Below are 24,166 nucleotides of genomic sequence, written 5' to 3' on the forward strand. Positions count from 1 at the left end.
CACCCAGATGGCTCTGTAGAAACTTTCGGGGAAGTGATCACTTTCTGCCTTGGATTAGGGTTACCTACCTGGCCGGGGGGGATCTTTGTTCTTCCTTCCCAGCTCCCTGACTAGCTCCGTATCTCAGTAATGTCACAGGTATAAAATGGAAGGACTCTGCTGGCTAACGCCAAGACCCCTGTGGGGGCCCTCAGAGCCACAACAGGTGCTTACCCTGAACAGCAAATTAATCAGCAGGAACCTGAGGTTTGGCCCAGGGCTTTGGGGCAGGAGGAGGGAGCATAGGCTGGGGATGTGGTCAGGGCAGGCTTCCTGGAGGAGGTGGGGCCCGGGCTGTGCCGGGTCTGGCTGCAGCTGCATGGGAGCCAGCTTCTCATCACATTGGGTCTCCTTTAGGCCCTCCCTCACCCGGCGAGCTCCCACACAGCGAAATTCCACACTGTCGTCACCTCTTCCGGGGGGCCTTCCTGAATTCCAACCGACCACGCTCCCCGAGGCCCCTAGACCTTCAGAATGTCCTAAACAGCGCCCAGGGGGTAGGCCCATTGCTGTCAGTGATGAGGTTGGAGGGGGCGGTCATTGAGGAAAGGATCACTGGACCATGGCAGTGGGGATGGCTGGAGAGGAGGTAGACTTCTTGCCCAGGTTTTGGTGATTAGATGGAAGTTGGGGGGGCGGTGAGAGCGGATTGCGGTGACCCTGAAATGCAGGGCCTCCCCAACATGTTCTGACATCCCCTCCACTCCGGGTATGAAAGGCGCACGTCCTATGGGGCGGGGGGGCGGGGGCAGCAGGACAGCCTCCCAGTGAGGACCTGCCCTGGCCGGCCTCTGGGGTTACCGGACGCCTCGTCTGCCGTAGGCGGCGCTGGCCGAGAGCTCGCGCTTGAAGGAGCAGCTGACGGGGCTGCAGCTGAAGAAGGACTTGCTGCAGAGCATCTTCGGCCCGGAGAGAGCCACGGCCCTCCTGGAGCAGGTGGCGAGCTCTGTGCGGGACAGGGACCTGCTGCACAACAGCCTTCTGCAGAGGAAAAGCAAGCTGCAGGTAGGTGTCCCGGGCCACCCACTGGGCACCAGCCCATCTGGGGAGGGAGGGGGGTGGCCTGCCTTCCTGCCTCAGCGGCACCACCAGCTGCCAGTGGCCTGCCCTCTCCCTTCGTCCCCATGGCCTCAGCTCCTCATCTGTACACCGGATGTGATGAACGAGCGAGCCTTCTAACTGGTGTCCTGGGCACCTGCCATTCCCTCCTCTGCCCCCCAAACCCGTCTACACTGCTGTCACACAGAACTGGCTTCCCCGGGGTTGGGGGGGCAGGAGTGTCAAAGGAGATTTCTGTACTAGAGAGCGGAACAGCCGTCATGTGAGGACCCCCCAACGGTGATTCCAGGGAGGGCGTCCAACCTCCGCAAGGGCTCCAGGAAGCCTTCCTGGAGGGGGTGATGCCTGAGTGGGTGTGAAGCAGCCAGGAGAAGGCTGGAGAAAGAGCCATGCGGGTGTGAGGGGCAGGTTGTGCAAGGTGTGTGTGAGGAAATTTAATTTCTGTGCTGCCCGTTATGTGTCTCTGCAGAGCTTGCTGGCCCAGCACAAAGATTTTGGGTCTGCTTTTAAGCCCCTCCAGAAGAAGCTCTCGGACCTCCAAGACAGGGTGCAAACCGAGAATGGGCTTCAGCAGGACCTTCCTCGGAAACAGGCCCAGCTCTCGAGGTTGCAGGTAAGGGCTTGGTGGGGCCCAAGTGGCCCTGCTCAGGGGCTCTGCTGCGCCCAGAAGCAGCTCCCCTCCAGCCGCCACAGAGCCTCTCACCTGAGCTCAGACCTTCCTCTGAATTTCTGCTGATTTATCTGGTGGCTTCCGGCCTCCAAGAGACCTTTAGTACCTGCAGACGGCTAATTCCCGAGCCCAGCAAAGTGGTGTTTACTCTGTGATTCCAAAGTCTACTGTGGGTATTCAGTTTTCCTTAAATTGCTTTGCTAAGGGTTCCTAATGAGTTCAGCGGCCTTCAGTTAAATAATTGGGTTTTTGAAAGTGAAAATAAATGTTTTAAAACACCTGCAGGCTGCGCACAGACTGCGGGTCGATAATTATCGGCTTGATAAGGAGCTGATAAGATTTTAACTGCACGTGATACAAGGATCCTTTTAAAACTCCCGCAGAGCTCATACTTCTGTTGAGAGGGTTCTTAGGAAGACATTAAAAATGGTGCATTTGGGGGCTTTGAAACTCAGGTTGGGCTGTGATTCTTCTCCGGGAGAAGTGGTCGTCAAGTAAGAATTCACATGGGAGTTTGTTCCCCAGAGAAGCCTTCCAGGCTGGTGTCCCAGAATTTTTTTTTTAAGATTTTATTTGACAGAAAGAGCACAAGAAGGTGGGGTGGCAGGCAGAGGGAGAGGGAGCAGCAGACTCTGTGCTGAGCAGAGATCACAACGCGGGGCTCGATCTCAGGACCCTGGGATCTTGACTGAGCTGAAGGCAGACGCTTAACAGACTGAGCCACCCAGGCACCCTGTCCCAGAATATTTTTGTCTCCTTTTAAAGATCTTACCAGCTCTGAGAGGGGAGGCTGTCAGGTGGCCATAGGGTGCAGCCTCAGGGGTGGGTAGCCCCATCACGGCGGGACCCTCCCGAGCTCCTCCACTCAGACTCTCCCCCCAACCCTGATCGGCTCCCATGACAAGAGGCAAACAGGACAGCCACACTTGCTTTTCCTGCAGGGGCTTCAGGAAGAAGGGCTGGACCTAGGGGCACAGATGGAGGCCCTGAGGCCTCTCATCCAGGGGAACCCCAGCCACCAGCACAAAATGGACCAGCTCTCCACCAGCTACCAGGCCCTGCAGAGATCTCTGGAGGTAAACCAGGCTCCCGGGATCCTACACTCTGGGGTTCTTCCTCTGCCTTTTCTTTCTATTCCTGCCTTTTCTGCCTATTCCTTCCAACCTTTCTGTGGTTCTTTTTCCGTTCCTATCTTCTCTTCCTCATTCACCCAGCAGATGGTTACTAAGCACCTCCTGTATGCCAGGCAGCGTTCTGGGGCGGAAGGCCGCACCAGCCAGCCAGCCAAAGCCCCTGCTCCCCGGGGGATTGTATTCTCGTGGGTGGATGGACCATGAGTCAGCAAAATAGCAAGTTCAGATATAATTCCAGGTGTGCCAGGAGGCTGAGGAACAGAACGGGCTGCTCTGATCCCCACAGCAGCCCCGGGCGTGCAGTGGGCGTTGGCTGTGTTAAGGGCAAGTTGAAAGTGGCGCTGCAGCTGCCGGGGCTTCCTCTGCAGCGCCCTCTAGCGGCCGCCCTGGGCTCTGTCGGATCTGCACCCTTCCACGGGCCCCTTGAGCCCTGGGAATGGGGCGGGGTGCACGCTTCTTCAAAACTGGCCGGAGGACAAGTTTCAGTGACTGATTCAGATAGGGGCCCAGGTCTGCGTTGGTCACATGTGCCCAGGGGATTGTGGGGCCGGCCCTCAAGAAAACAGTCTAAGGCGGACTTCTCCTCGCTACAGGACCCGGCCTATTTTAATATCAAATGTTCCCCAAATCCTGTGTCATCCCGAAATTCATAGAGAATCTAAGTGGTCCATGCAATGTAAAAACAGCATGTGATGCCTTTCCTGTGATACGAGAGAGAAAAGGCAGTAGTTCGAATAAAATGCTTTTGGCACGTTAAGTGCGGAAGGTGGTCCCAGGAAGGCACGCCCCGTGTGGGTGACCGCCCCCAGCACCTCTACTTATGAGATTCTCTGAAAATGTGAAAATTTGGTGAAGTTTCAATCACACCAAAGCAAAGTCTTCCATCCGTTGACGGAGCAGAGGCATTCCTGGAAAAATCAACCTGTTTATTAGGACCAGGAACTTGTGTTTGTCCATCAGCTGGGGAAAGTGTCCAAGCCGGGGTCATGATCCACACGTTTCTCAGCACTGCGGGTTCAAGGAGGGCACGAGGAAACCTTGCAGGCCGTGGAGCAGCAGGGTGGCCACACCTGTCGCTCTCACTGTATGTGCAGGTGCCACTCCTGCCCCATCACTGTCACAGCAACCAATCCCCAAGCCCCACTCTGCGAGCTTCCAGGAAACACGGGCCCACCTATAGATGCCCACTGATCTGCATGACTGACTTAACTCCACTTAATCAATTAGCAGCTAGGGGTCTCAAGGTGGAGGCGGGGGGCGTAGAGAAAAAGGAATCACCGTCCCTGCTGCTTGGGAGCCCACAGAACCCAGAGAAGCAGCAAGCATGAGCACTAATGCTTATATCATGTGATGAGTCTGCTTGATCGTGATAATAATTAGAAGCAGCATTAGCTGAGCCTGATTAGCAGCGGGGGAACACGGATTCTCCAATCGTCTCATGCTTCTTTATTTGTTGTCTACATATTTCTTCAAAGAAGTCATGTCCCCCCTTTTATTACTGGGGTACTCAGGGATTTTTAAATCCTTTAAGTGCAAATAAGTCCTTCCCCCACAGCCCAGGTGACCCTCCTGTCTCCTCCTGGGGGAGGGCACCTACCCCAGTAGGCGACCCGAGGCCACTGAAGGTGTTGGGTCTGAAGGTGCCCAGGGGACAGGAGGGGCAGGTGTGGTGACACTGCGGAGAAGCGGAGTCTTAGGTGACTGTTCGGGCTCCGGTCGCTGGTTTGTGGCAGGAAGATGGGTTGCAGCGTCTGTGTGTCCCCAGCTCTAGTGGGCCTGGCGTCTAGTGGTGTCAGCCCGCATCTGGAATGCAGGAGGGCAGGGCCGGGGGTGGCCTCTGCCAGGTCTTGCAGAGAGACCTGGGGGTTTGACTGCGCTGCGGTGGGCCGATGGGAGGGCTCAGAGGGGCCCAGGTTGGGTGACCAGGAAGACAGACAGGCGCCCTCCTTTCCTGAAGACAGAGAAGAACAAAGCCCAGCCTCAGAGAGCTGAGAGGGGCTGACCCAGAGGAGGGGCAAGAAAAAGCAAGACCATTTTCAAAAACTATCAGAATATAATCCTATCTAGAAAAGCAAATGTCTAAGGGTGCAGTTGGATGAATTTTTAAAAACTGTGCACGTGCCAGTGCCCAGATCATGACATAGAATAATAGTGGCTTCCCCCGGCCCCCAGAGCCCCTCCTGCCCCCCACAGTCACTGCCCACCACTCCTGGCACCTGAGGGTTACCCCGACTTTCAACTTGGAACACCATGGATTGAGTTTGCCCGATTTTAGATGTTATTTTAATTGAATCCGACAGAACGTTATCTTTTGTGTCCAGCTCCCAGCTGCCCACAGGTTGGCTGTAAATTCATTCACAGTGTTGCGTTAGGTTCTTGTTTAAACTGTTCATTCTAAAATATCCCCCTGTCCGAAGATAGCTCCGCACACGCACCCGTGCTTCTGTCGCTGGGCACCTGGCTAGCTTCTAGGTCGGGGCTCTCATAAGCAGCACCACACGCGGGCGTGCCTTTTGGTGAAGATGCTTGTGTCTCTTACATTTACATCTGCAGTGAGATGGTTGGGGCACAGGGATGCCTGTGTTCAGTTGTAGTAGACACTGACCTTTGGTTCTCCCAAGCGGTGTGTGAGGGTTGTGCACACAGGTGGTGCGGGGGAGCCCTGATTGCCCGCACCCTCATCCGGACACGGTGCTGTCTGTAAAAGTCATGCCGGACTAAAGATACTTTAAACCACAGCTGGTCTGCCCAGGGTAAATTCCCTGTACTGGGCAGAAGGGAGGACTTGCCTCTTGTGTTCCTGCTGGGTGGGGAGCCCTAAGGGCCATCTTACTGGGGGGCCTGTAGGATATGGGGGCGCCCAGGGTCCCAGCCCCCTCTGGTGCTCAGACCACACTGGGCCCCCCGGGGCTGTGCTGCAGGACCTCACGGACAGGTGCCAGCAGGGCGTGCGGGAGCACTGTACCTTCTGCCACGAGCTGTTGGAGCTGCGGCAGTGGATTGCCACGGTCTCCCAGAAGCTGCGGTCACACCGAGAGGACGCGGGCCCCTGGGACGCCCCGTCCCGAGAGGTCGAAGTCGAGGTAAGACGGCTTACCCAGTTCCCTCCCTTGCCTCCCAAGAAGCAGGCTTGGGAGGCCAGAGATCCCACATGCGGGGACCGGAGACCCCCGCCCCGACCTCTCACTGTGCGGGGCCACGTGTCCTGTAGAGGCTGCTGGCTGAGCTCCCGGAGAAGGAGGCCCAGCTGCCCCTCGTCGAAGCGCACGGCCAGCTGGTGATGAAGAAGTCGTCTCCGGAAGGGGCTGCCGTGGTCCAGGAGGAGCTGGAGGAGCTGGTGGCTTCGTGGCAGGCCCTGAGGCGGCTGGAGGAAAGCCTGCTGAGGTGAGTCCCTGGTTCGGAGCCTGGTCTCAGGCAACACCCCCTTCCCATGCAGGGGAGAGCCCTGGGGTGCCCCTAGAACAGGAGGCCGGGGTTCCACTGGGCGCCAAGCATGATGCCAGGCGCAGCTCGGGTCTGTCCCAAGGGCCGTGTCCCAGCCTGGGGCTGAGCCCCCAGCCCGCGCTGCCTGGGGCCTCCCCCTTGTCCATGGGCACCTACACTTTAATGACAAGGTCACGTGGGTCCCCAGTAGGAAACTGGAAATGCGTGTGCCAGGGGAGCGTTCTGGCACACCCGAAGGACCGGCGACCCAGAGGACGGGCTCCTACCACGCGGTGCCCTGGTTCTGTTACTTCTGTGACCTGGCGAGTCCCCGTCGCATCACCGCGGTGACTGGCCCGTTTGTCTCCTCAGCCTCATCAGAAACCGGCAGCTTCAGAGGATGGAGGTGGACTCGGGGAAGAAAATGATTTTCACCAACAACATCCCAAAGGCCGGGTTTCTCATCGATCCCGTGGATCCTGTCTCCAGGCGTCGCCGTCAGGTGCACCTCCCCGGGGGGGTGGCCGGGGCTGGCGTCGGGGATGGGGGATGGTCTTCAGCCACGTGCTCGGCTCAGGACTCGGCTGGGTCTCATCCTGGAGGCCCCTGCCCCTGCTCCTTGTGCCACGGTACTGAGGGACCCAGAGACCCCAGACCCAGGCCCCAGGGAAGGTCAGAGGCGTCCCTTGTGGGGACAGGTCCTCACCCCTCGGACACGAGATAGCCAGCTGGTCCCGCAGGGCTGAAGGCTTCCTGCTGGCCCCTGAGTGCAAACTGCACTCGTGCAGGGTGGGCCCCTCTTTGTGCCCTACGCCGTATTTTGTTGGAGAGATCTAACCTAACCACCTTGCGTTATCTGCCCCTTCTCTCGATGGCCAAGGAAACGCATTAAAAAGACGTTCCTTCTTGGTTCTTCAGAAGCCAATGCCAGCTGTCATTCTCCCCTGTATTCTTGTACTGTCCCTTCCCAAATGACCTGCCCGGGGTCGCTGTGACCGGTGGCGGGGTTAGGGTGGGGGAAAGGTGGTCTGCACAGAAAAATGGTCCCGGCAGACTGGGACCTCGGGCCCTCAGAGGGCCACACCCACAGCCTCGCTGACAACGGCCTTGCATTTGAGACATTCCCTCTGGCCCCAGAGCCCGGAGAGGGCCAGGTGTGGTGCACAGGTGACCACTGTTCCAGCCGTCCTGGTAAAGAATGGTGGCGGCTGCCACTAGGACACCAGCAGGTGGCCACGATGACCCACTGCCATAGCTCCAGCAGCTCGGGGCTGAAAGTGCCGTGATCCCATGTGCCCTGAAGACACCCATCCACGAGACCCCGTGGCACAGACCTGGGGGGCCCAGGGCACCCTGAGCACCGGCGGAGGCAGACCCCTAAGCCACTCCAACCCTGCGGGACCCCGGGACCTGAATCAGAATTAAACTCCTAACATGGCCGCATTGAATGGAGGGCCATGCCTCCCCCCGCCCAGGCCCCTCTTCTTCCTTCTGTGCATCCTCATCCCCATCTTCTGCCTCCGTGGAAACCCCCAGGGTTCGGGGCCGATGGGCTGTTTCACCTCTGATGCCTTGACGGGGCTGTGTGCTCTGCAGGCAAATCCGCTCCGGGATGAAGGCGGCCATGAAGGTTTCTCCCGGCTCCGGAGGGACTTCGAGCAGTGGCTGGAGGAGGAAAATGCCAAGCTGGTTAGAATCGTCACCATGAGAACAGCCACCGCCAAGGATCTGAGGACCCGGGAGACAAAGCTGCAGGTTAGTTCCCACAGAAAGACCCTCTGTCCACAGGGTTTCCCCCCGTGGATGTGCTTGCCACCAGGGAATTCTTAAAAAAAAAAAAAAAAAAAAGAGGACGCACTTGGCTTGTGAGCCATTTTTACTTATGTATAAATAACAGTTCTTAAACTTTTGGGGTTCACATGTTTCAGAAGAACTCTAGAAGAACCATTCATTCCTTCAGCCTAGGGAACTTGGAAAATATCACTACTAATCTCAACTCTGATATCAGTTAGCTGTTGCTGTGTAACAAACCATTCTGACGGGTTGTGGCTTCAGACAGCCCGTTTCATTGAACTCATGATTCTGAAGGTTGGCAGTCTAGGCTAAGGCCATCTGGGCAATGCTTCTGGTCTCAGCAGGGCTCCCTGATTTGCTGTCAGTTATCGGTCGGCTGGGCAGCTCTACTGGGGGTTGGCAGGCTGCTGGAGACGAACCCCGCATCGGCTCTCCTCCTGTGGGCAGCCCAGGCTTCTAGTAGCAGAGCCATTACCTGAGAGGGTAAGTGGGGGCGCCCTTCTGAGGCCTAGAGTAGGAACTGGTACATGACTTCCCCTGTATTCTGTTGGACAAGGAAAATCACAAGGCCAAGCCAGATTCAGGTGGAGGAAAAAGCGTCTCCACCTCCTGATGGGAAATTCTCAAGGCCATATCACAAAGGGCATGGATATGGCTGGAGGAGGTGTACTGGGAGGATCGTAGCGATTTTTACAATCCTTCTACCACCAATCTTCTTTCTCCTTCACTTCCACATCTAAACAATCCCCCAAGCCCTTCTGGATTCCACCCCTGGGTGTGTTTTGTTCTGTGCCCGCTTGCTACCACTGTGTTAATCTAGGTAGTTACCACTTCTGACCTTGATTATGGTGGCAGGCTCCCAGCTGGCCTCCTTCCTTCCTGTTGGGACCCCATCCAGGTCACAGCTCAGATCTGCAGCCAGAGTGACCTTTAGCATCATAAACCTGCCTTTGTTCTTCCCTTGATGAGAACTTTTCAGTATAGAATCCAAACACATCTGCACCCTAAGCATATCACATGAGGTCAGCTCAACCAGGCCCCAGCCTACCTCTTTTCTTCCTTGTTTCTCTGCAGTTTTACTGGGATATGTTAGGGTTTGGGTTTTTTTTTTACATTTTTCTTACCTGGAACTCATCTGGATTCTGGAATCTGTGGTTTAGAGTCTTTCTAGAAAATTCTGTGATACTTTATCATATTGCCTCTGTTTATTGCCTCTTAACATACTGCCTTGTTCCCCTTCTCCTCTCCTTCTGTGACGCTGCTGAAACATGGTCTTCCTTCTCACTGGGGGCTCTATGTCTCCTCGCTTCTCTTATGTCTTTTTCATCCTTCAGTCTCTTCCTGTTGCATTCTGGAGACTTTTTCTAGCCTGCCTTCCAGTTTACAGATTCTCTCTTTAGCTGTGTCTCATTCATTTTACACATGTCTGTTATGCCCTTACCTTTTGATACATATTCCCCAGTTCTGTAATTTCTACCCAGTTCTCTTGAAATAACCACTCTGTCACTTTCCATAGCTTCCAGAACCCTGCTGATCTTCTTCAGCCTGGTGTTTTAATCCTTCGAGCCTAGTAAAGAGACCTGCCTTACCAAGTGTATCTAATAATTCTAGTATCTCAAGTCATCTTAGGAACGTTTCTTCTGCATGTTGTTTCTGCCTGTTGTTGTTGTCAGTGTCTTGCAGGCGAGGGGCTGCTTTGCTTATGTGCTGGGCATCACGTGTGGTGAAAGACGTATAGGGCTAATTTGAAATTGAGGATCATCTCTTCTCCAGGGACGATTTTGTCTGTGGCTTCCAGGCAAGGAGGGCTTCATTGTTCTGAAACCAGGGAATCCAAGTTCAATGTTGGAGGCTCCCTGCGCCCCCTGATGACTTGGAGCAGACTTTAGTCCACACAGGGTGTGAGTTTATTTCTGATTAACCTTTAGGAAGTCTCAGCCACAGGGGGAGCAGATTATGAGAATCTCCACTCCTACAGAGCCCAGGCCTTGACCTTTGTCTCTGTAGCCCTGTGAGGCTTCCAAAATCATGATCTGCTTCACAACTCTTTCTTCCAGATTGGCAAGTGTCCTGCAGGCAAAAGCAGGCCTGACAATGGGCTTACTTCTCTGGGCTTCATCATTTCCTGGGTTTTAGCCTGATGTGCCTCACTCTCTTGCCAACTCTTGGAAGCCTTTTCAGTGTTTTTAGTAGTTTGTTCTCGGAGAGAGGTTTTGTCCAATGATCTAGGGGACAATGACCTAGTGGACCTCCTACTTCACATTCGGCCGCAATTCATTTCTTGATTTCTTGCCACCACTGCCCAACTGTCTGCTGTATCACAGACAACTTGCGACTGCCCCAGGTTAAGCCTCACTCTTGTCCAGCTCACACTCTCGTGGGTTCTGAGAAGCTAGGCAAACTACCTGTGTCACACTGTGAGTAGGATGGATGAAAGCAAGGCTACAAAGCCAGAATTTAGACCCATGTGCTCTGATTTGGAGCCCTGCTCCTACCCCCACATCACTACAGCCCCAGAGTCCTGAGGATTATCTGTCCAATCCCCATAGCCCACATCCAGGCTTACCCATGCCAACAGAAAAGCATGTTCAACCGTGGTAGCTTTTTATAATGAGGGCAACTCTGATGCCAAGCCCTCCAGAAGACTCAGTTCTAGAACATTAGAGATGGAAGTAACCATGGAGATCATTCCGGATTGTTCCCAAAAGTGACTGCCTGGCCTAGGCTTGAATTTGCCTGAAGGGGTTCTCACCTTACAGGTTCTGCCAGATGCCTCTCAAGTGAAATTTGATTGGCTCCTGGTAACCGGCCAGGTGGGGTGGTCTGGGCCATTTAGAAGGCTCACAGGACACTGCCCTTTCCCCACAGGAGTTGGAGGCTCGGGTGCCAGAAGGTCAGCATCTCTTCGAGAACCTCCTTCAACTTGGGCCAGCAAGGGGGACCTCCAACGAGCTGGAGGACTTGCGGTACCAGTGGATGCTGTACAAGTCCAAGCTCAAGGACTCTAGCTACCTGCTGGTAGGTGCTAAGGAAGCGTGGGTCCCAGGCCCTCAGGATGGGACTCTGGCTAAGCCCAGGCTCACGTAGGGAGACGAGCTGGGCCACACACATTCTGCCCTGGGCCTCCACACTCCAGACTGAGGCGACCACTCCAAGAGAGCAGTGCTCGGTTACAAAATGTCACATGGTCGTCTTGCTGCCCCGTGTGGCTGGCGCTCTGGGAACGATGGCGGGAGCCATCACCATTAATGTGTGAGGACAGCTTTGCTGCCTACTGAGCTAAAACCTTCAGGACGCTATTCAGTCCTGTCTCCAGTTTCCAAAGCAGGGGCTGAGACGCAGAGAAGTGGAACTCTCAGGGTCATAGAGCCAGGAAGCCACAGAGCCAGCATTCAGAGCGCCCCACCAGTGGAGGCATGATAGAGGGGGGCGCGGCCCTCAGCCCTGGGATCCAGCCCTGCTCCCCCACCGATTTGCTCTGCGATGTGGGACAAGCACCTTCCCCCTTTGTGTCCCCATGTCCCCTTGCACAAAAAAGTAGTAATAGTCATGAGAGCCTTTATGAAATGTGATATCCATGTAACAACCTTATAAAGAAGGTGCTGTTGTTATTCTCTGAGATGCGACGGGGAAACTAGAGGCACAGGGCTAGCCGGAGGTGAGGGCCTTTGAGGTAGCCTCGGGGGGCCCTATGTATGGGTCCTCAGACCCCAGACACCAAGCTTTGGCGCTCCTGCTCCGCTGTCCCTGCAACAGCCAATGCTGGCCACTAGGTGTCAGCATAGCCCCGGCCAGGGGCCCCCTGGCCTGAGCCTTCCCAGACAGAATCCCACCTGGGCCTGAAGTGCGTTAAAAAGCTCATTAAATCGAATCACCTGCTGGTTCAGCCTATCCAGATGACCAGAAGTTTTAAAGAAACACTCCCCTGACAGAATGAATATTCCATTACAGGCTCTGTTGGGATTTGAGTTTCACTCACTTAATGTCTTTTTTCCCCTTTTCCTTTCCTTCCCGAAAATAACAGACACAGAGTTCTCCAGGGGAGCCGACTGGATTCCAAAAGGTACCGTGTCTGCCATCTGCTCCACACGCTAGAGGGCAGGGTGTCTGGAGGCTGGTAGGCCTGCGATGCTGAAGCCAGACTCCTGGGCTTTCTGGAAGGTTCCATGAGGTGCGAGGCACATTTTGTGGGGAATGAGCTCCGGGCTGCCCTATGTGGGGCCCCGGGGCCCTGGGAAAGCCCCAGGAGGGTACAGAATGTACTCGGTTGTGACACACCCATGATAGAGGAAGGACCCTGGAGTTTTTCACGCAAAACCAGGATGTGATGGGGAACGGACAGGGACACTGTTGGGAGTTATGTGGGGACAACAGGTATACACCAGGCCTGTCCCAGGAAACCTGGACCATTCGGGCATGCTGGATCGTGGGCCCCCCTGAGTGGTGGCTGGGTGTCCAGGGCTCAGGGCAGGGACAGAAGGGGAAGGGGGGAGTCGTGCCTTTCCTGTTCTACCAGCAGGTGTTTCCGCTTGGGCCCATTGAGAAGTGCCAAGAGCCCCTCCCGAGGTGCTTGCGGGCCAAGACAGTCACAGTGACAGCAGTAATAATCTTAATGAGTAATAATTATTATTGCCCTCGATGCTAGGTAGTGACTGTCCACTGTGTGCCAGGAATCGTGCTAAATCATGATCAGGGCATCTCATTTAACTGTCCCATCAACTCTCAAGAGGCATCATTCCCTCCACATAAGCATAAGGAAACTGAGCCATGACCGGATTGGAATGACTCGTTCAGCCCAGCCCATGCAGCTTCTGGGTGGTCTTTGGCCTCTGGCTCCAAAGCCCACATCTTGGCTTTCCATGCTGTGCCTTGGAAACGGCATCTCGGGGGCCCAGTGGGCATCCCTGTTTCGGGGAAAACCCAATGTATATTGATGTCACCTTTTCCAAGGAAACACACTTGTTTCCCTGCCAAGCACCGGCCCGTAACGAAGAGAGCCTTCAGTGTGCTCTGCTCCAGATAGCTCTGGGTTCCTCAAGCTCCCTAATGCCGTGGAATCTGTTTCCAGGTGCTTTGCACACCAGGATTTCTTCTTGGTCTCTGACTGGGGCTCACATCTCACATCTGCAGGGGAGTGGGTGTCCCCTGGACGGGATGGGGCCGTCACAAGACCAACACTGTGCTTTGGGCCAGCCGTCAACTAGCTTGGATTGAGTTGCTTTGCCTCTTACTTTCCCCATCTGTAAAATGGAATGATCAATAATCAATTATCAATGCTGACTTTATTTCCTTTGGAATGGGTATGGAAGATCATGTGAAAAGTTATTTGTAGAATTTTTCAGAGAGACTAGAGGTCTGGTTTTACCCCTAATTTGGAATAACAGAGGGTCTCCCCAAGAAATGGGGAAGAGCTTCAGGAAGAACAGGGTGTCTCCCAGTCTAGCCTGGTGACTCCTGGTGGCCTCCGCACTGTAAGCCCCTCCATGGGGAACCCTCTTCTGATCTGGAGCTTCTGGTTGGACTCCATGGGAGTCTTGTCTGGGTCCCTGATACCTTGCACACCGTAAGTGCTCACTGAATGTTTCTGTGTAGGGGGACACGTGGCTGGGGCACCAGGCCTCCCGAGCAGGTTCAGCATCCTGGGAGCTTGTACTGGCTGAATGTGGAGTGTCCACAGCCCTGTGTTCACTTGATGTCTCCCACTCATTCACTCTTCGTTCATTTCACAAGGGTTTACTGAGCCCCAACTTTGTGCCACTGGGAAATTGAGATCCATGGGTGAGCACAAGAGTAGAGACCCGCCCCCGGGGGACTGGGCATCCCCTCGGGGTGGAGGGCGCCTGGGAGGAGGGCTCCCACGTCCAGCTGATGGTGCTCAGGGCAGTGAGTGTCTCTGGGGCTGGGGCTCTGAAGGGCAGCAGCAGACTGGGGTCTTTATAGCAGGGATTGTCTTACCTGCAGCCGGCAGACGTTGGGCACAGTTTTGTAGGGTTTGTAAAACAGGCAGGCTCTTTGTGGCTTTAAAAAAAAAAAAAAGTGCTTATTCGGGCTCTGTAGAATAACTAAGTAGGTGAACATCTGAGTTCGGTGCTGGCTGGCTGGCTGGCTTTTGTGAAGCCGGCTGCAGGGATGTAAGCAGCCTACAAGCCAGTGTGCAGAGACCATTGTGGGCTCACTGATGTGACAGCTGAAGCACAGACTTCTGGGTCCCACTCTGCGTGTCTGATTCACAGGGGCTGAGATGGCCCAAGAACCTGCGTTTCTAGCAGGTTCCCAAGTGATGCTGAGGCCGCCTGGGGCCACACTTTGAGAACCACGGTTTTGTGCCCCAAATTTGAATCTAAGACCCGCCGTTAGCGTGTGTGCCTGTCCACGTGTCCCTCAGCCACAGTTTTCCGCTGAACAGAATGAGGGTCCACCGAGCTAACGGTCTGCAGAGTTCCTGTAACAACCGGCATACAGTAGGTGCTTACTTGCCCCATCAGTGAGGCCCCGGAAGACTTCTGCGGACACGGCCCCTGCTTATCTTTCCGAGAACAAAGGGAGCAGTGACGCTCCTGGGGGTGGAGGGATTTCTCCCTTTGGTTCGGTTCTTGAGTGGTTTGCCTGTCTGTTTGTGCGCATGCGCATACCTGCGCCAATGCGCGTGCACGTGCACACACGCGCGCGCCCAACTGGCAGAAAGCAGACTCTGTCTTCAGGCTGTTGTAATCTTGCCAACTTAAAAACCTTTCGTATGTGATTTTTAGTCCAAAAGGAAGGGGTGGGGGACCTGCCCCGAAGCTAATTATTTATGAGCAGTTGGTTCTCTGCACTTTTTTTTCCCTCCATGCACCAAGTCATTGAAAGCTCCAGCGACGTCAGTGGCTTCAGCCTGCTTGTTTGTATAAACACAATAATTAAGATTTATTAAATTTGCAGCTGCCTACACACTTGGCAGCTTGGTGCCACCGGAGACGCGTGCCTGCAGCATTCAGACACAGGACACATAATTGCTTTTTCAATCGCAACTGGGCCATGAGTCGACTGCATTTTTGCATGGGCGTGGGGAAGAACACATTGTTTGTTGAAGAACAGATTGGCAAGGGTTTCTGGTTGCCTGGGTCGACTGGGGCAGGGCCAAGGCACCGGTTTGCACGACTGGAGAGCAACCCCCACCCCCTCCCATGCATACTGTGGCCCCTGTGGGTGTAGCCCCAGACCCGAGCCACCCAAAGTTACATTTTATTTACTCCGTCATATTGCATAGGTCTTAAGACTCGAGATTTTTCACATTTTCACATTTCTGGAATTTGGGCGACTTACTAGGATCTACTTCTCTCCCCGAGGATTTGGGCTTGCTTCCCTCCACCACCCAGGACGCTCACCACCTGAGATTTCTCTAAGTGGAAAATCTTTGGTTGCAGGTGGTGTCTTGTTTTGTTTTCCTTCAGCTCACACTGATTGTGTAAACTCAGAGCTCTCCCCTCCCCACACCCAGGAGCTGTGGGTCACATTCGCAGGGAAGAGGGACTCCCCTCACTTCACCCAGTGCCAAGATAATACCTCGTATTTCTTTGTTTCCCCTTACTGGGAGGTGGGATGACTTCTCCTTTCCCCTGACAGGGAAGGCGAGGCCCCTTGGGGCCCAGATTTAGGTGGAGTCTCCCATCAGATGCCTCATCTTGGTTGGTTGTGTCCTTTCTGAGTGGTTTATAAAATAATGACACACCTCACGGTCAGTGTCCTAGATCAGGGGAAATACTGAGTTGTCAAATATAAGGAAGCCTTAGTGAGTTCTCTACATTAGATGGCAACTTTTTAAAAAATAATCTTTTTTTAAAAAATCTTTACTATGCACTAGCATGACACTCTTAACACTCAGGTGCCAGCCTTTGTCGCTTGTGACCACCTTCTTTGTAGTGGGAGGAGCATGGCCTCTTGGCCCGTTTTCCATATGTGACAAAGGGCCCAGTTGGGCTGGGGACAGAGAAGATGTAACGTGGCTTTGTCCCGCTGTGATTCCCTGTGCGATTTTGGGGGCTAACTTTGCCTCTTTCTTGGTCAAAGGGTTGGGCTTTCTGGGACTGTGCAGTCTCTGACCTTGAAGAGGAGAGAGCCCAGGCCGGGCCTCCCCCCATGTGCTGTGTTATCCCGGGCCCCTGTCTGTCCATCTGTCCACCAAGCCCAGAAGCGACAGGCTACGACCGATGTAGGAAAGAGTCTATGCTAACTCTTCGGACATCAAGGTTTTAAAACTTGTCTTTGACTTCAGAAATCCAGACAGGTTCTTCTCTATGTGCCCTATGTCCTCAGTTCCCCCCAATTCCGTCACGCAGCCCACCTGCCTTCTGCCCACCTCCCCACTCCTCTGAAGTTCACCCCCAGCGAGGTAATGGTAACTCCTGCTTCACTAAGCCTCGTGAGCGTGTCTCTGGCCTCCTGTCCCTGGCCTCTGGGCAGTCCAGGCTGGTGACCGCGCTCCCCGCCCACAGCTGCTCTGGCGTCTCTTCTCGTGCTGGGTCCTGGGTGCCTCTGTCTTTGTCTTATTTTTTCCAGTGAACACAATCAGTGTCAGTAAGACTCCGTGTGGGTGAAATTCCATTACTTAATGCAGAGTCATTATTCAAAATCTTAAAGCTGCCTTGATAGCCTTTTAAAAAATTAATGGACTTTTTTTGGGGAGCAGTTTTAGGTTGATAGAAAAATCAAGCAGACTATACAGAGGGTTCCAGCTAGTCCCTCTCCTCCACCCTTCTCCCACTTCTCCCTTATCATTACCATCCTGCACTGGTATGCTCTGTTGGCCACAATCGATCTGTCACAATATCAACACATCCCTGTTAGCTGAAGCACGGAGTTTACATCAGGGTTCACTGTGAAGCTTGTTCTATGGGTTTGACAAATGTGGAATGGCACATATCCACCTTCCTCGTGCCACGCAGAACAGCTTCACTGCCCAAGAAATCCCCATGCGCCACCTACCCAACCCTCCCCCGCCGAGCTCCTGGCAACCACGGATTGTTCTACTGTCTCTGTAGTTTTGTATTTTCCAGAACATCGTAGAGTTGGAATCAGACCATATGGAGCCTTCTCAGACTGGCTTCTTTCAGCTGGTAATATGCATTTAAGGTTCCCACCTGGTTTTGGGGTTGCTTGAAAGCTCATTTCTTTTTGTCACTGAGTCATATCCCATTGTTTTAATATTCCACTTCTGGTCTTTTTTGTAGACCTCTTTCCTCCGTGCAGGATCCAGTACAGGGTCACCCACTGCATTCAGTTGGTACATCTCTTTGGTTTCCTCTAGGCTAGAACTTGTCTTCTGTTTTCCTTGACCTTGACCTTGAGTCCAGGTCAGAGATTTTATAGGATGTCCCTCAAGGCACGTTTCCCTGGTATTTCCTTGTGATTGGAGTTGGGCTGTGCATTTCTGGCAGGAATGTTGTGAAAGGGTTGCTGTATTCTTGGTGCCTTACTGGGAGACCCATGATGTCGCTGGGAACTCATGCTCACTCGGTGACTCAGGTGACTTACCTTCCCCCCTCCTCGAGACACTGCTGATAGCAGTGCCACCAGGAGGGCCTCTCAGCTGTGTGGGTTACAAGAAGTCTGGTTTTGCAAAGTCAGTGGCAAAGGGCTTTGGTGAGTGAGAACACTTGAGCTGGAGGCATAGGGTCAAGTGTTATCAACCTGGAGGAGATCGTGTGGCAGGAGGTGAGGTGAGTCAAGTGTGAGAGCTGGAGAGTCAGAAGTGTTCAGGTCAGAACCTCCCAAGAACACCCACATTCAGCAATGCTTCCTCATCACCACCATCACTGCCGTTGCCATCATCATCCTCACCTTCCTTACCACCATCACCATCCTCACCATTGTCACCATCACCACCATTGTCGTCATTGTTATCCTCCTCACCACCTCCATGGTGATCATCACCACCGCATCACCATCACCATCGTCACTATCATTGCCATCACCACCACCGTCATCCCCATCATCCTCATCATCATCTCCACCATCACCACCATCTCCATCATCTTCACCTCTTCCACCATCATCATCACCACCACCACCATCCTCATGCTATCACCATCACCACCATCACCACCACCATCATCATCACCATCTCCATCATCTTCACCTCTTCCTCCATCATCATCACCACCACCACCATCACCATCCTCATGCTATCACCATCACCACCATCACCACCACCATCATCATCACCATCTCCATCATCTTCACCTCTTCCACCATCATCATCACCACCACCACCATCACCACCACCACCATTACCTTCATCGTCATCATCATCCTCTCCATCACTTCACTGTAGCTCTTGGTTCCTGGACAGCGACCCTTTGGTTCTTCAAGGGCCCAAGAGATACATTCTACAATAGTAGTCCTACTAATATACTTTTTAAATTGGTATATAAATATACTTTGCTTTGACTCCTCTCTAGAACCTGACAAATGGGGGTAGGTGTTTTATCCCCATCTTGCTGGGACTGAAATGGCCCAGAGAGGTTACTGACTCTGCCAAGGTCATAGAGATACTGTGTGACAGAGTCCACATTGGACCCTAGTCAGCCAGGTCCCTAAGAGCTAGGCCTCTGCCCTGCACTGTGCTGTCTTTGGGCCATGGGGCCTCTACTTCCCTGAGTAGCCAGCTCTTGGGCCTGCACTCTTTGGCAGTGAGGACATCCCACAAGGCCACAACCCAGCCAGTGCCTCTAGACTTTGGGAAATGTGTTTTGGCAACTTTCATGGGTATTACAGCAAGACCATTGATTAGGCTTTCGGACCCGTGTATCTGGCCTTTGGGTGATACTGGCGGTGTCGATGGTGACGGTGGTGATGCAGAAGGTGGAGGAGAAGGGGGAGGAGGTGGTGCTGGAGAGCGTGGCGCCGAGCACAGCGGTACCTTCCCTACCGTGACTGCCGTGAGAAACCCCGGGATCCTCATTTCCGGCAAAACGGACATTAGCCCCGCTTCCCAGTCAGGCAAACTGAGCCCCAGCTAGTCAGCCCAGAGCCGCTGTTCACCTAGCGTCCCCCTCGCCCTCCCCACCCGCTCAGGGCCCCTGAGCCCACTCACACCTGCCTTTGTTCTGCAGACTCTGCAGTGGCCGTGGCGGTGGCGGTGGCCGTGGCGGTGGCGAGACCCCTGCGCGCTCTTCCGGAAGGCGTGCCGCGTGGCGCTGCCCCTGCAGCTGCTGCTGCTGCTTCTGCTGCTGCTGCTGTTCCTGCTCCCGGTCGGGGAGGAGCCCCGCAGCTGCTCGCTGGCCAACAACTTCGCCCGCTCCTTCCGGCTCATGCTCCGCTACAGTGGCCCGCCGCCCACCTAACTCGTGAGGGACGCAGGGGACTCTCCTCCCTGACCCTCCGCCGGCCCCCGGGCTGCTTCCCAGCCGCCGGCGGGGCCGCCTCAGTATACATACTGTATTAATGCGCCCCAAAGAAAACCACTTTTTATACGGTGTTGTCTTAGTCTATTTATACGGAAGATGGACTGTGCGTGACCAGGGAATACCGGATGGACTTTTATATCCTCTGTGCGTAGATGCTCCGTCTGTATTGTTTCATATAGGACATCTCTTTGTAGGGGGACATGCCTAGCAGTGTGCATGTCTGGTGGGATGGGGTGGCATTTTTGCCCTGGTCTGCGGTGCCCCCATCCCCGCCCCACCCCAAAAGTGGGAGCAATAACATGTCACTTACGGCCACCGCTTGCCCAGAAGCCAAGCCCTGAGCCCCGACATCAGTGAGAAGACCCCCAGCTGTGGACGTGAACGAGCCACACAGGCCCTCGCTCAGCGCCCAGTTACTCCTGCTTTGGGCACAGCGAGGACAAAGGACAGCAGCTTAGACGCTCCGTGTTGGAAGCAGAAATGGTGATGATCGAAGGCGGGCCAGGTGACAGCAGTGACAAGTGACAAGTGATATCTAGGAATGAAAAGAAGGGCTGGAAGGAGCAGCCCCAGCACTGAAACAGCACGTAGCAGAAGGGCTCCGTGGGGGCGGGGAGGGGGTGTGGAAAGCGCAAACCCCGCCCTCCGCCTCCCATAGCACAGTGCAATGCTGGACGTCTGGGGCTGCGACGCTGATCCGCCCGCAGCTGAGCCGGGGCTCTACGTGTTCTATGCAAGGAGAAGAGAAAGAAAGAAACCTCATCGCTGGGGTCTTCATGCAGAATGGGGAGCGCTGCGTGCTGGAGCCCTGGGGAAGACGTGTCCCATCTGTCACCCTCGGGCTGTTTTTTCCTGGTCTGCACTGGAGCTGAAGGGCCAGAAGGGGAGCAGCCGGCAGGCCAGGCACCAGGGATCTGGGATCCAGGACAGAGATCAGAGATGGACTTTGGAGCTGAGCCTGTCTTGGGGGGCTCTGCCTCTTCCTCCTCCAACAAGGAACTTCAGAGAGAGGCGGGTCGTCTGGGCCCAGATTGTCCCACAGGTGTCCTCACAAGGGCCGGTGGCCGAGACCACCCCAAATCCCAAACGAGGGTCCTTCTTGGCAGGGCTAGGTTGTTAATCTCCCAGCACCCCCTGGGGAGGAGTGGGTTGGGGGGGGGGGGGGACTCCATGCTGGGCCCTGAGGCCGGAAACATGTCCCTTCCTCCCCAGGGAACTCTCGATGGCTCCTAAGTGCATTGTAACTGGATCATGTTTTCCCCTAAATCAACACTAAGTGGCCTTTTAGAAAATGCCTCGTGCCCATTCTTTACAAACTGATTTCGTCTGTTCTCCTCTAGGAGGAGACCAAGGGGGGTGGGGTCATACAGGCCTTTGGGGTCATAAAGTGTCCAGACTCAGGAAGGCCCTCTAAAGGGAAGGAAATTGAGGACCCAGGAGGGTCCTGATTGACAGCACCAAGCCCCGCCCCACAGACCTACACACATGGCCTCTCCCTGTCCAGTGGCCAAGGGCCCAAAGCCAGGCCTCCCTGAAGCTCGGAGAAGCTGGACATTCACAGGCAGGAAAATGGTATCGCTCAGAAGAGGTCTTGGTTTGCACTTGGAAAGCACACTTTTCTCCGGATACCAAGAAACCGAACCACAAGACTATTCGCCAGGACCACTACCGTGGACACTCAGGGCTGAGGGAACCAAGGCCTTGGGCCCAGGTGGCTGAGCCCAGATGCTCCCTGGGCCGTGTGGGTCCGGTGCTGGAAGGTCAAGGTCAGACTAGGGCAGGGCCTTCGAGCAATCTCCATTTCCACTCTTCCACTTTGCAGGTGGGGAGGCTGAGGCCCAGCGAGGAGAGGAGCTTAGCCGTGGCCACACAGGGAGAGTCGGGAAGGCCAGACAGAGCCGGCACCCCTGTCCCCAGGCTCACGGTGACAGGGCCCCGATCCCACCATGTCAGCAGCTCCACAAGGAATAGGCACTCCAGGCGAAGGCAGCTGTGGCCCCTGTGGCCCCCATCAGGGAGGGGGAGGGGAGGGCTACAATGTGCAGGGCTGGCGGGGCGGGGTGGGGGGGATGTCTGCATATTTTTTAAACGTTGATAAGGAGGCCATAGAGCCTGCTTGTTTGCATAATTTTTTTAAAAAAGAATTGATATTTTCATTACTTTCTTATAAATACAGTTGTGAAATAACAGCTTCCTCGCTGGTGCTTTTCAAGTGTAATCTCTTCTGCGTCAAGTGGATGTAGACAGTTATGATTTTTATGACTTTCCAGCTTCCTGAACAACCGCAAAGAGCTTTCAAGTGCCATTTGAGAAAGGTGCCCCAGTGGGACCGGCGTGTGTTTATTTTTCCTCTGTCCCCGGAGTGAGAGTCGTGGAAAGAGATGTGAATATCACAGCCCAGCTCCACAAGCGGGCTCGTGCGCGCGCGTGCGTGTGTGTGTGTGTGTGTGTGTGTGAGACACAGAGAGAGCGAGAAGGAAAGGGAGAGAAGGAAGAAGAGGGGAGGGAGAGGAGGAGAGGGGAGTATAGGAGGAGGCAGGAAGAGAAGGGAGGGCAGAAGAGAGGGGGTATGGGAAGGGGAAGCCGAGGGAGAGGGGCAGAGGGGAGCAGGGGGAAGAGGAAAACAGTATGATCAAAGGTGCTGGTCCCCTCCTCAAGTGGCCCTCAGCCGGCCCTTTCCCCAGTCGCACCTCCGTGGGGAAAGGCCCGGGCATGCTCCGACGGTCAGGGGTGGGATGTGCGGCTGCGGAGGGCCGAGGTGACTCTGGAGGAGCTCCGCATCGGGGCGCGGGACGAAGGCATCCTCCCAAGAGTGCCTTCTGCGCGGTGCGTGCAGGTGCTGGGCCCTTGCTCGGTGCCCGAGGAGCTGTATTTCGTTTCATTCCTACGACAGCTCTCGGGGACTCTGCCTCCACTCGAAAGACAGGAGAGCTGAGACTTGAAGACGTAAAGACCCTTGCCCAGGCAGAGGTGGGATTCGAATCCGGGTCTGCCCGTGCCAAGCCCACGCTGGCAGGAGAGGAGGGGGCTTGGGGCCGGCTCTGCCGGGGAGCAGGTGGATTTCAGAGAGCGAGCGCTCTGCCCTCAGGTCGGCGAGCGGGCATCTCCCGAGGGCTGGTCTCACCCAGGGCTCTGCACAGGGTCACCCCCCACCATGCGGCAGGTGGGCAGGGGGCACCGTCCCCAGGGTCCTCTACAACACCTCCACAGCGGTTACTTCCCGCCACCCAGGGAAGCAGGGCTTTCTGCCCATCCCAGGGCCGAGCCCTTCTCTGTCCCCCTGCGCGGTCCCAGGCATGGCTGACGTGCTCGGTGCCCAGCACGGGGTGGGGACTTCCGCTGTGCTTATAGCATCGCGTGAAAAACCCCAGAGGTGAGTGTGTTTGACGCCGCAACTCCCCTCCAGGACTCAGAGGAAGCGGTTCCCAGTGTATGGGACTCACTCTGTCGCTCACCTCCTTGCTCTGTCTCTGCTCTCACCTCTTGTGGCCGTGGATGTGCACACCCTCAGATCTTCCACATGTATTGTCATTTTTTTTTAAAGATTTTATTCATTTATTTGACGGAGAGAGATCGCAGGTGGGCAGAGAGAGAGAGGAGGAAGCAGGCTCCCCACGGAGCAGAGAGCCCGATGCAGGGCTCCATCCCAGGACCCTGGGATCATGACCTGTGCTGAAGGCAGAGGGTTTAACCCACTGAGCCACCCAGGTGCCCGGTGTATTGTCATTTCTGTTCCTGGCACAATGAATCACCTGCAGTCATGGGCCATGGTAAAAATTTGTGGGTGGAAATGCCAAGTGGAGAAGCCCATTTTCCCCCACTGGAGGTTTCCTGGGCTGGAAGTATAGACAATCTAGTGATTGGTTTGGCCAAAGAAGGGTCCACACCGCTGCAGAGCTCCCCCACCCCCACCCCGGAGGCCTCAGCCACCTCCCTATAACCTCTCTGCTGTCAGCCAGGTCTGCAGGGGCAAAGCTGCGCCATCTTTGCAACCTGACACTGACCAGCTGTTTACACCGATGGCCCGGTCTGGTTAATGCAGTGTGGATGGGTAGAATGGGTGTGTGTGTGTGTGTGTGTGTGTATGTGCATGCATCACGTAAGTGGGTTTTGGCATCAAAGGCAAACTAACTTCACTGTTTAAAATGTTCTGTTATGTAAACAGTATTCGCAGGGACCATATCCACTCTCATATTATTTGTGATTGTAAAACACGCGTTTGCAATAAATGAAGCTTTCTGGGAAGGCAAGCCGTACCAGAGCCAAGTGAGTGTTCTGAAACGTGTGTGCTTTATCTCGGTTCACATCAAGCCCACAGCCGGCCTAGAGCCTTTCCTGCTCAGGAGGGAGGGACGCGTGGGCTCCTTGCTGCGTTTCAAAGTCCCTTTCTGTTGCTCCAGTTGGAAGGAGCTGTGTTCCCGAAGTCTGGCTTGTTTTTGTTGTTGCTTTATGTGTTGAAAAATGTATCTGCTTTATGTTTGGAAATAAAAAAATCTCTATTTTGGTCTATGAAGCATTGTGTGGTTTGGGACATCTTTTTCTGAAGTTGAGGGGTTTTGTCTGAAGGGGTTCTGAGGAGAAAGTGAGTAGGTGGTGAGGCCTGACTGGTTTTTAAATTCTGACTTCTGGGCGGAGGCAACTCTGGTCAGGCCGACCTCCGA

At 54.7% G+C, this 24,166-nt stretch overlaps 1 protein-coding gene and 1 long non-coding RNA gene across 4 annotated transcripts in view; one reads left to right on the plus strand and one right to left on the minus strand.

Moving 5' to 3' along the window:
- SYNE3 (spectrin repeat containing nuclear envelope family member 3) overlaps positions 1-24,166 on the plus strand; it is a 978,380-nt gene that overhangs the window by 62,164 nt on the left and 892,050 nt on the right. For 2 of the 3 annotated variants that reach the window (XM_082733264.1, XM_082733263.1), the window contains 10 exons: positions 862-1,044; positions 1,568-1,711; positions 2,710-2,844; positions 5,823-5,984; positions 6,113-6,285; positions 6,697-6,826; positions 7,921-8,079; positions 10,987-11,136; positions 12,143-12,181; positions 19,212-24,018. In XM_082733264.1, coding sequence (XP_082589390.1) covers positions 862-1,044; positions 1,568-1,711; positions 2,710-2,844; positions 5,823-5,984; positions 6,113-6,285; positions 6,697-6,826; positions 7,921-8,079; positions 10,987-11,136; positions 12,143-12,181; positions 19,212-19,442 — 1,506 coding nt within the window. In that variant the 3' untranslated portion in view covers positions 19,443-24,018. Of the gene's footprint in view, positions 1-861; positions 1,045-1,567; positions 1,712-2,709; positions 2,845-5,822; positions 5,985-6,112; positions 6,286-6,696; positions 6,827-7,920; positions 8,080-10,986; positions 11,137-12,142; positions 12,222-19,211; positions 24,019-24,166 lie in introns of those variants that run through there. The other variant, XR_014312397.1, reaches the window with a different exon arrangement.
- On the minus strand, positions 4,862-19,201 carry LOC309866058. The gene is made up of 3 exons (XR_014312398.1): positions 14,074-19,201; positions 7,887-7,989; positions 4,862-5,448 (listed from the first exon to the last, which is right to left on the minus strand). It is a non-coding gene; the product is annotated as an uncharacterized lncRNA (long non-coding RNA).

This window comes from Mustela nivalis (assembly GCF_964662115.1).
Source record: "Mustela nivalis genome assembly, chromosome: 6".
Taxonomy (NCBI): Eukaryota; Metazoa; Chordata; class Mammalia; order Carnivora; family Mustelidae; genus Mustela; species Mustela nivalis.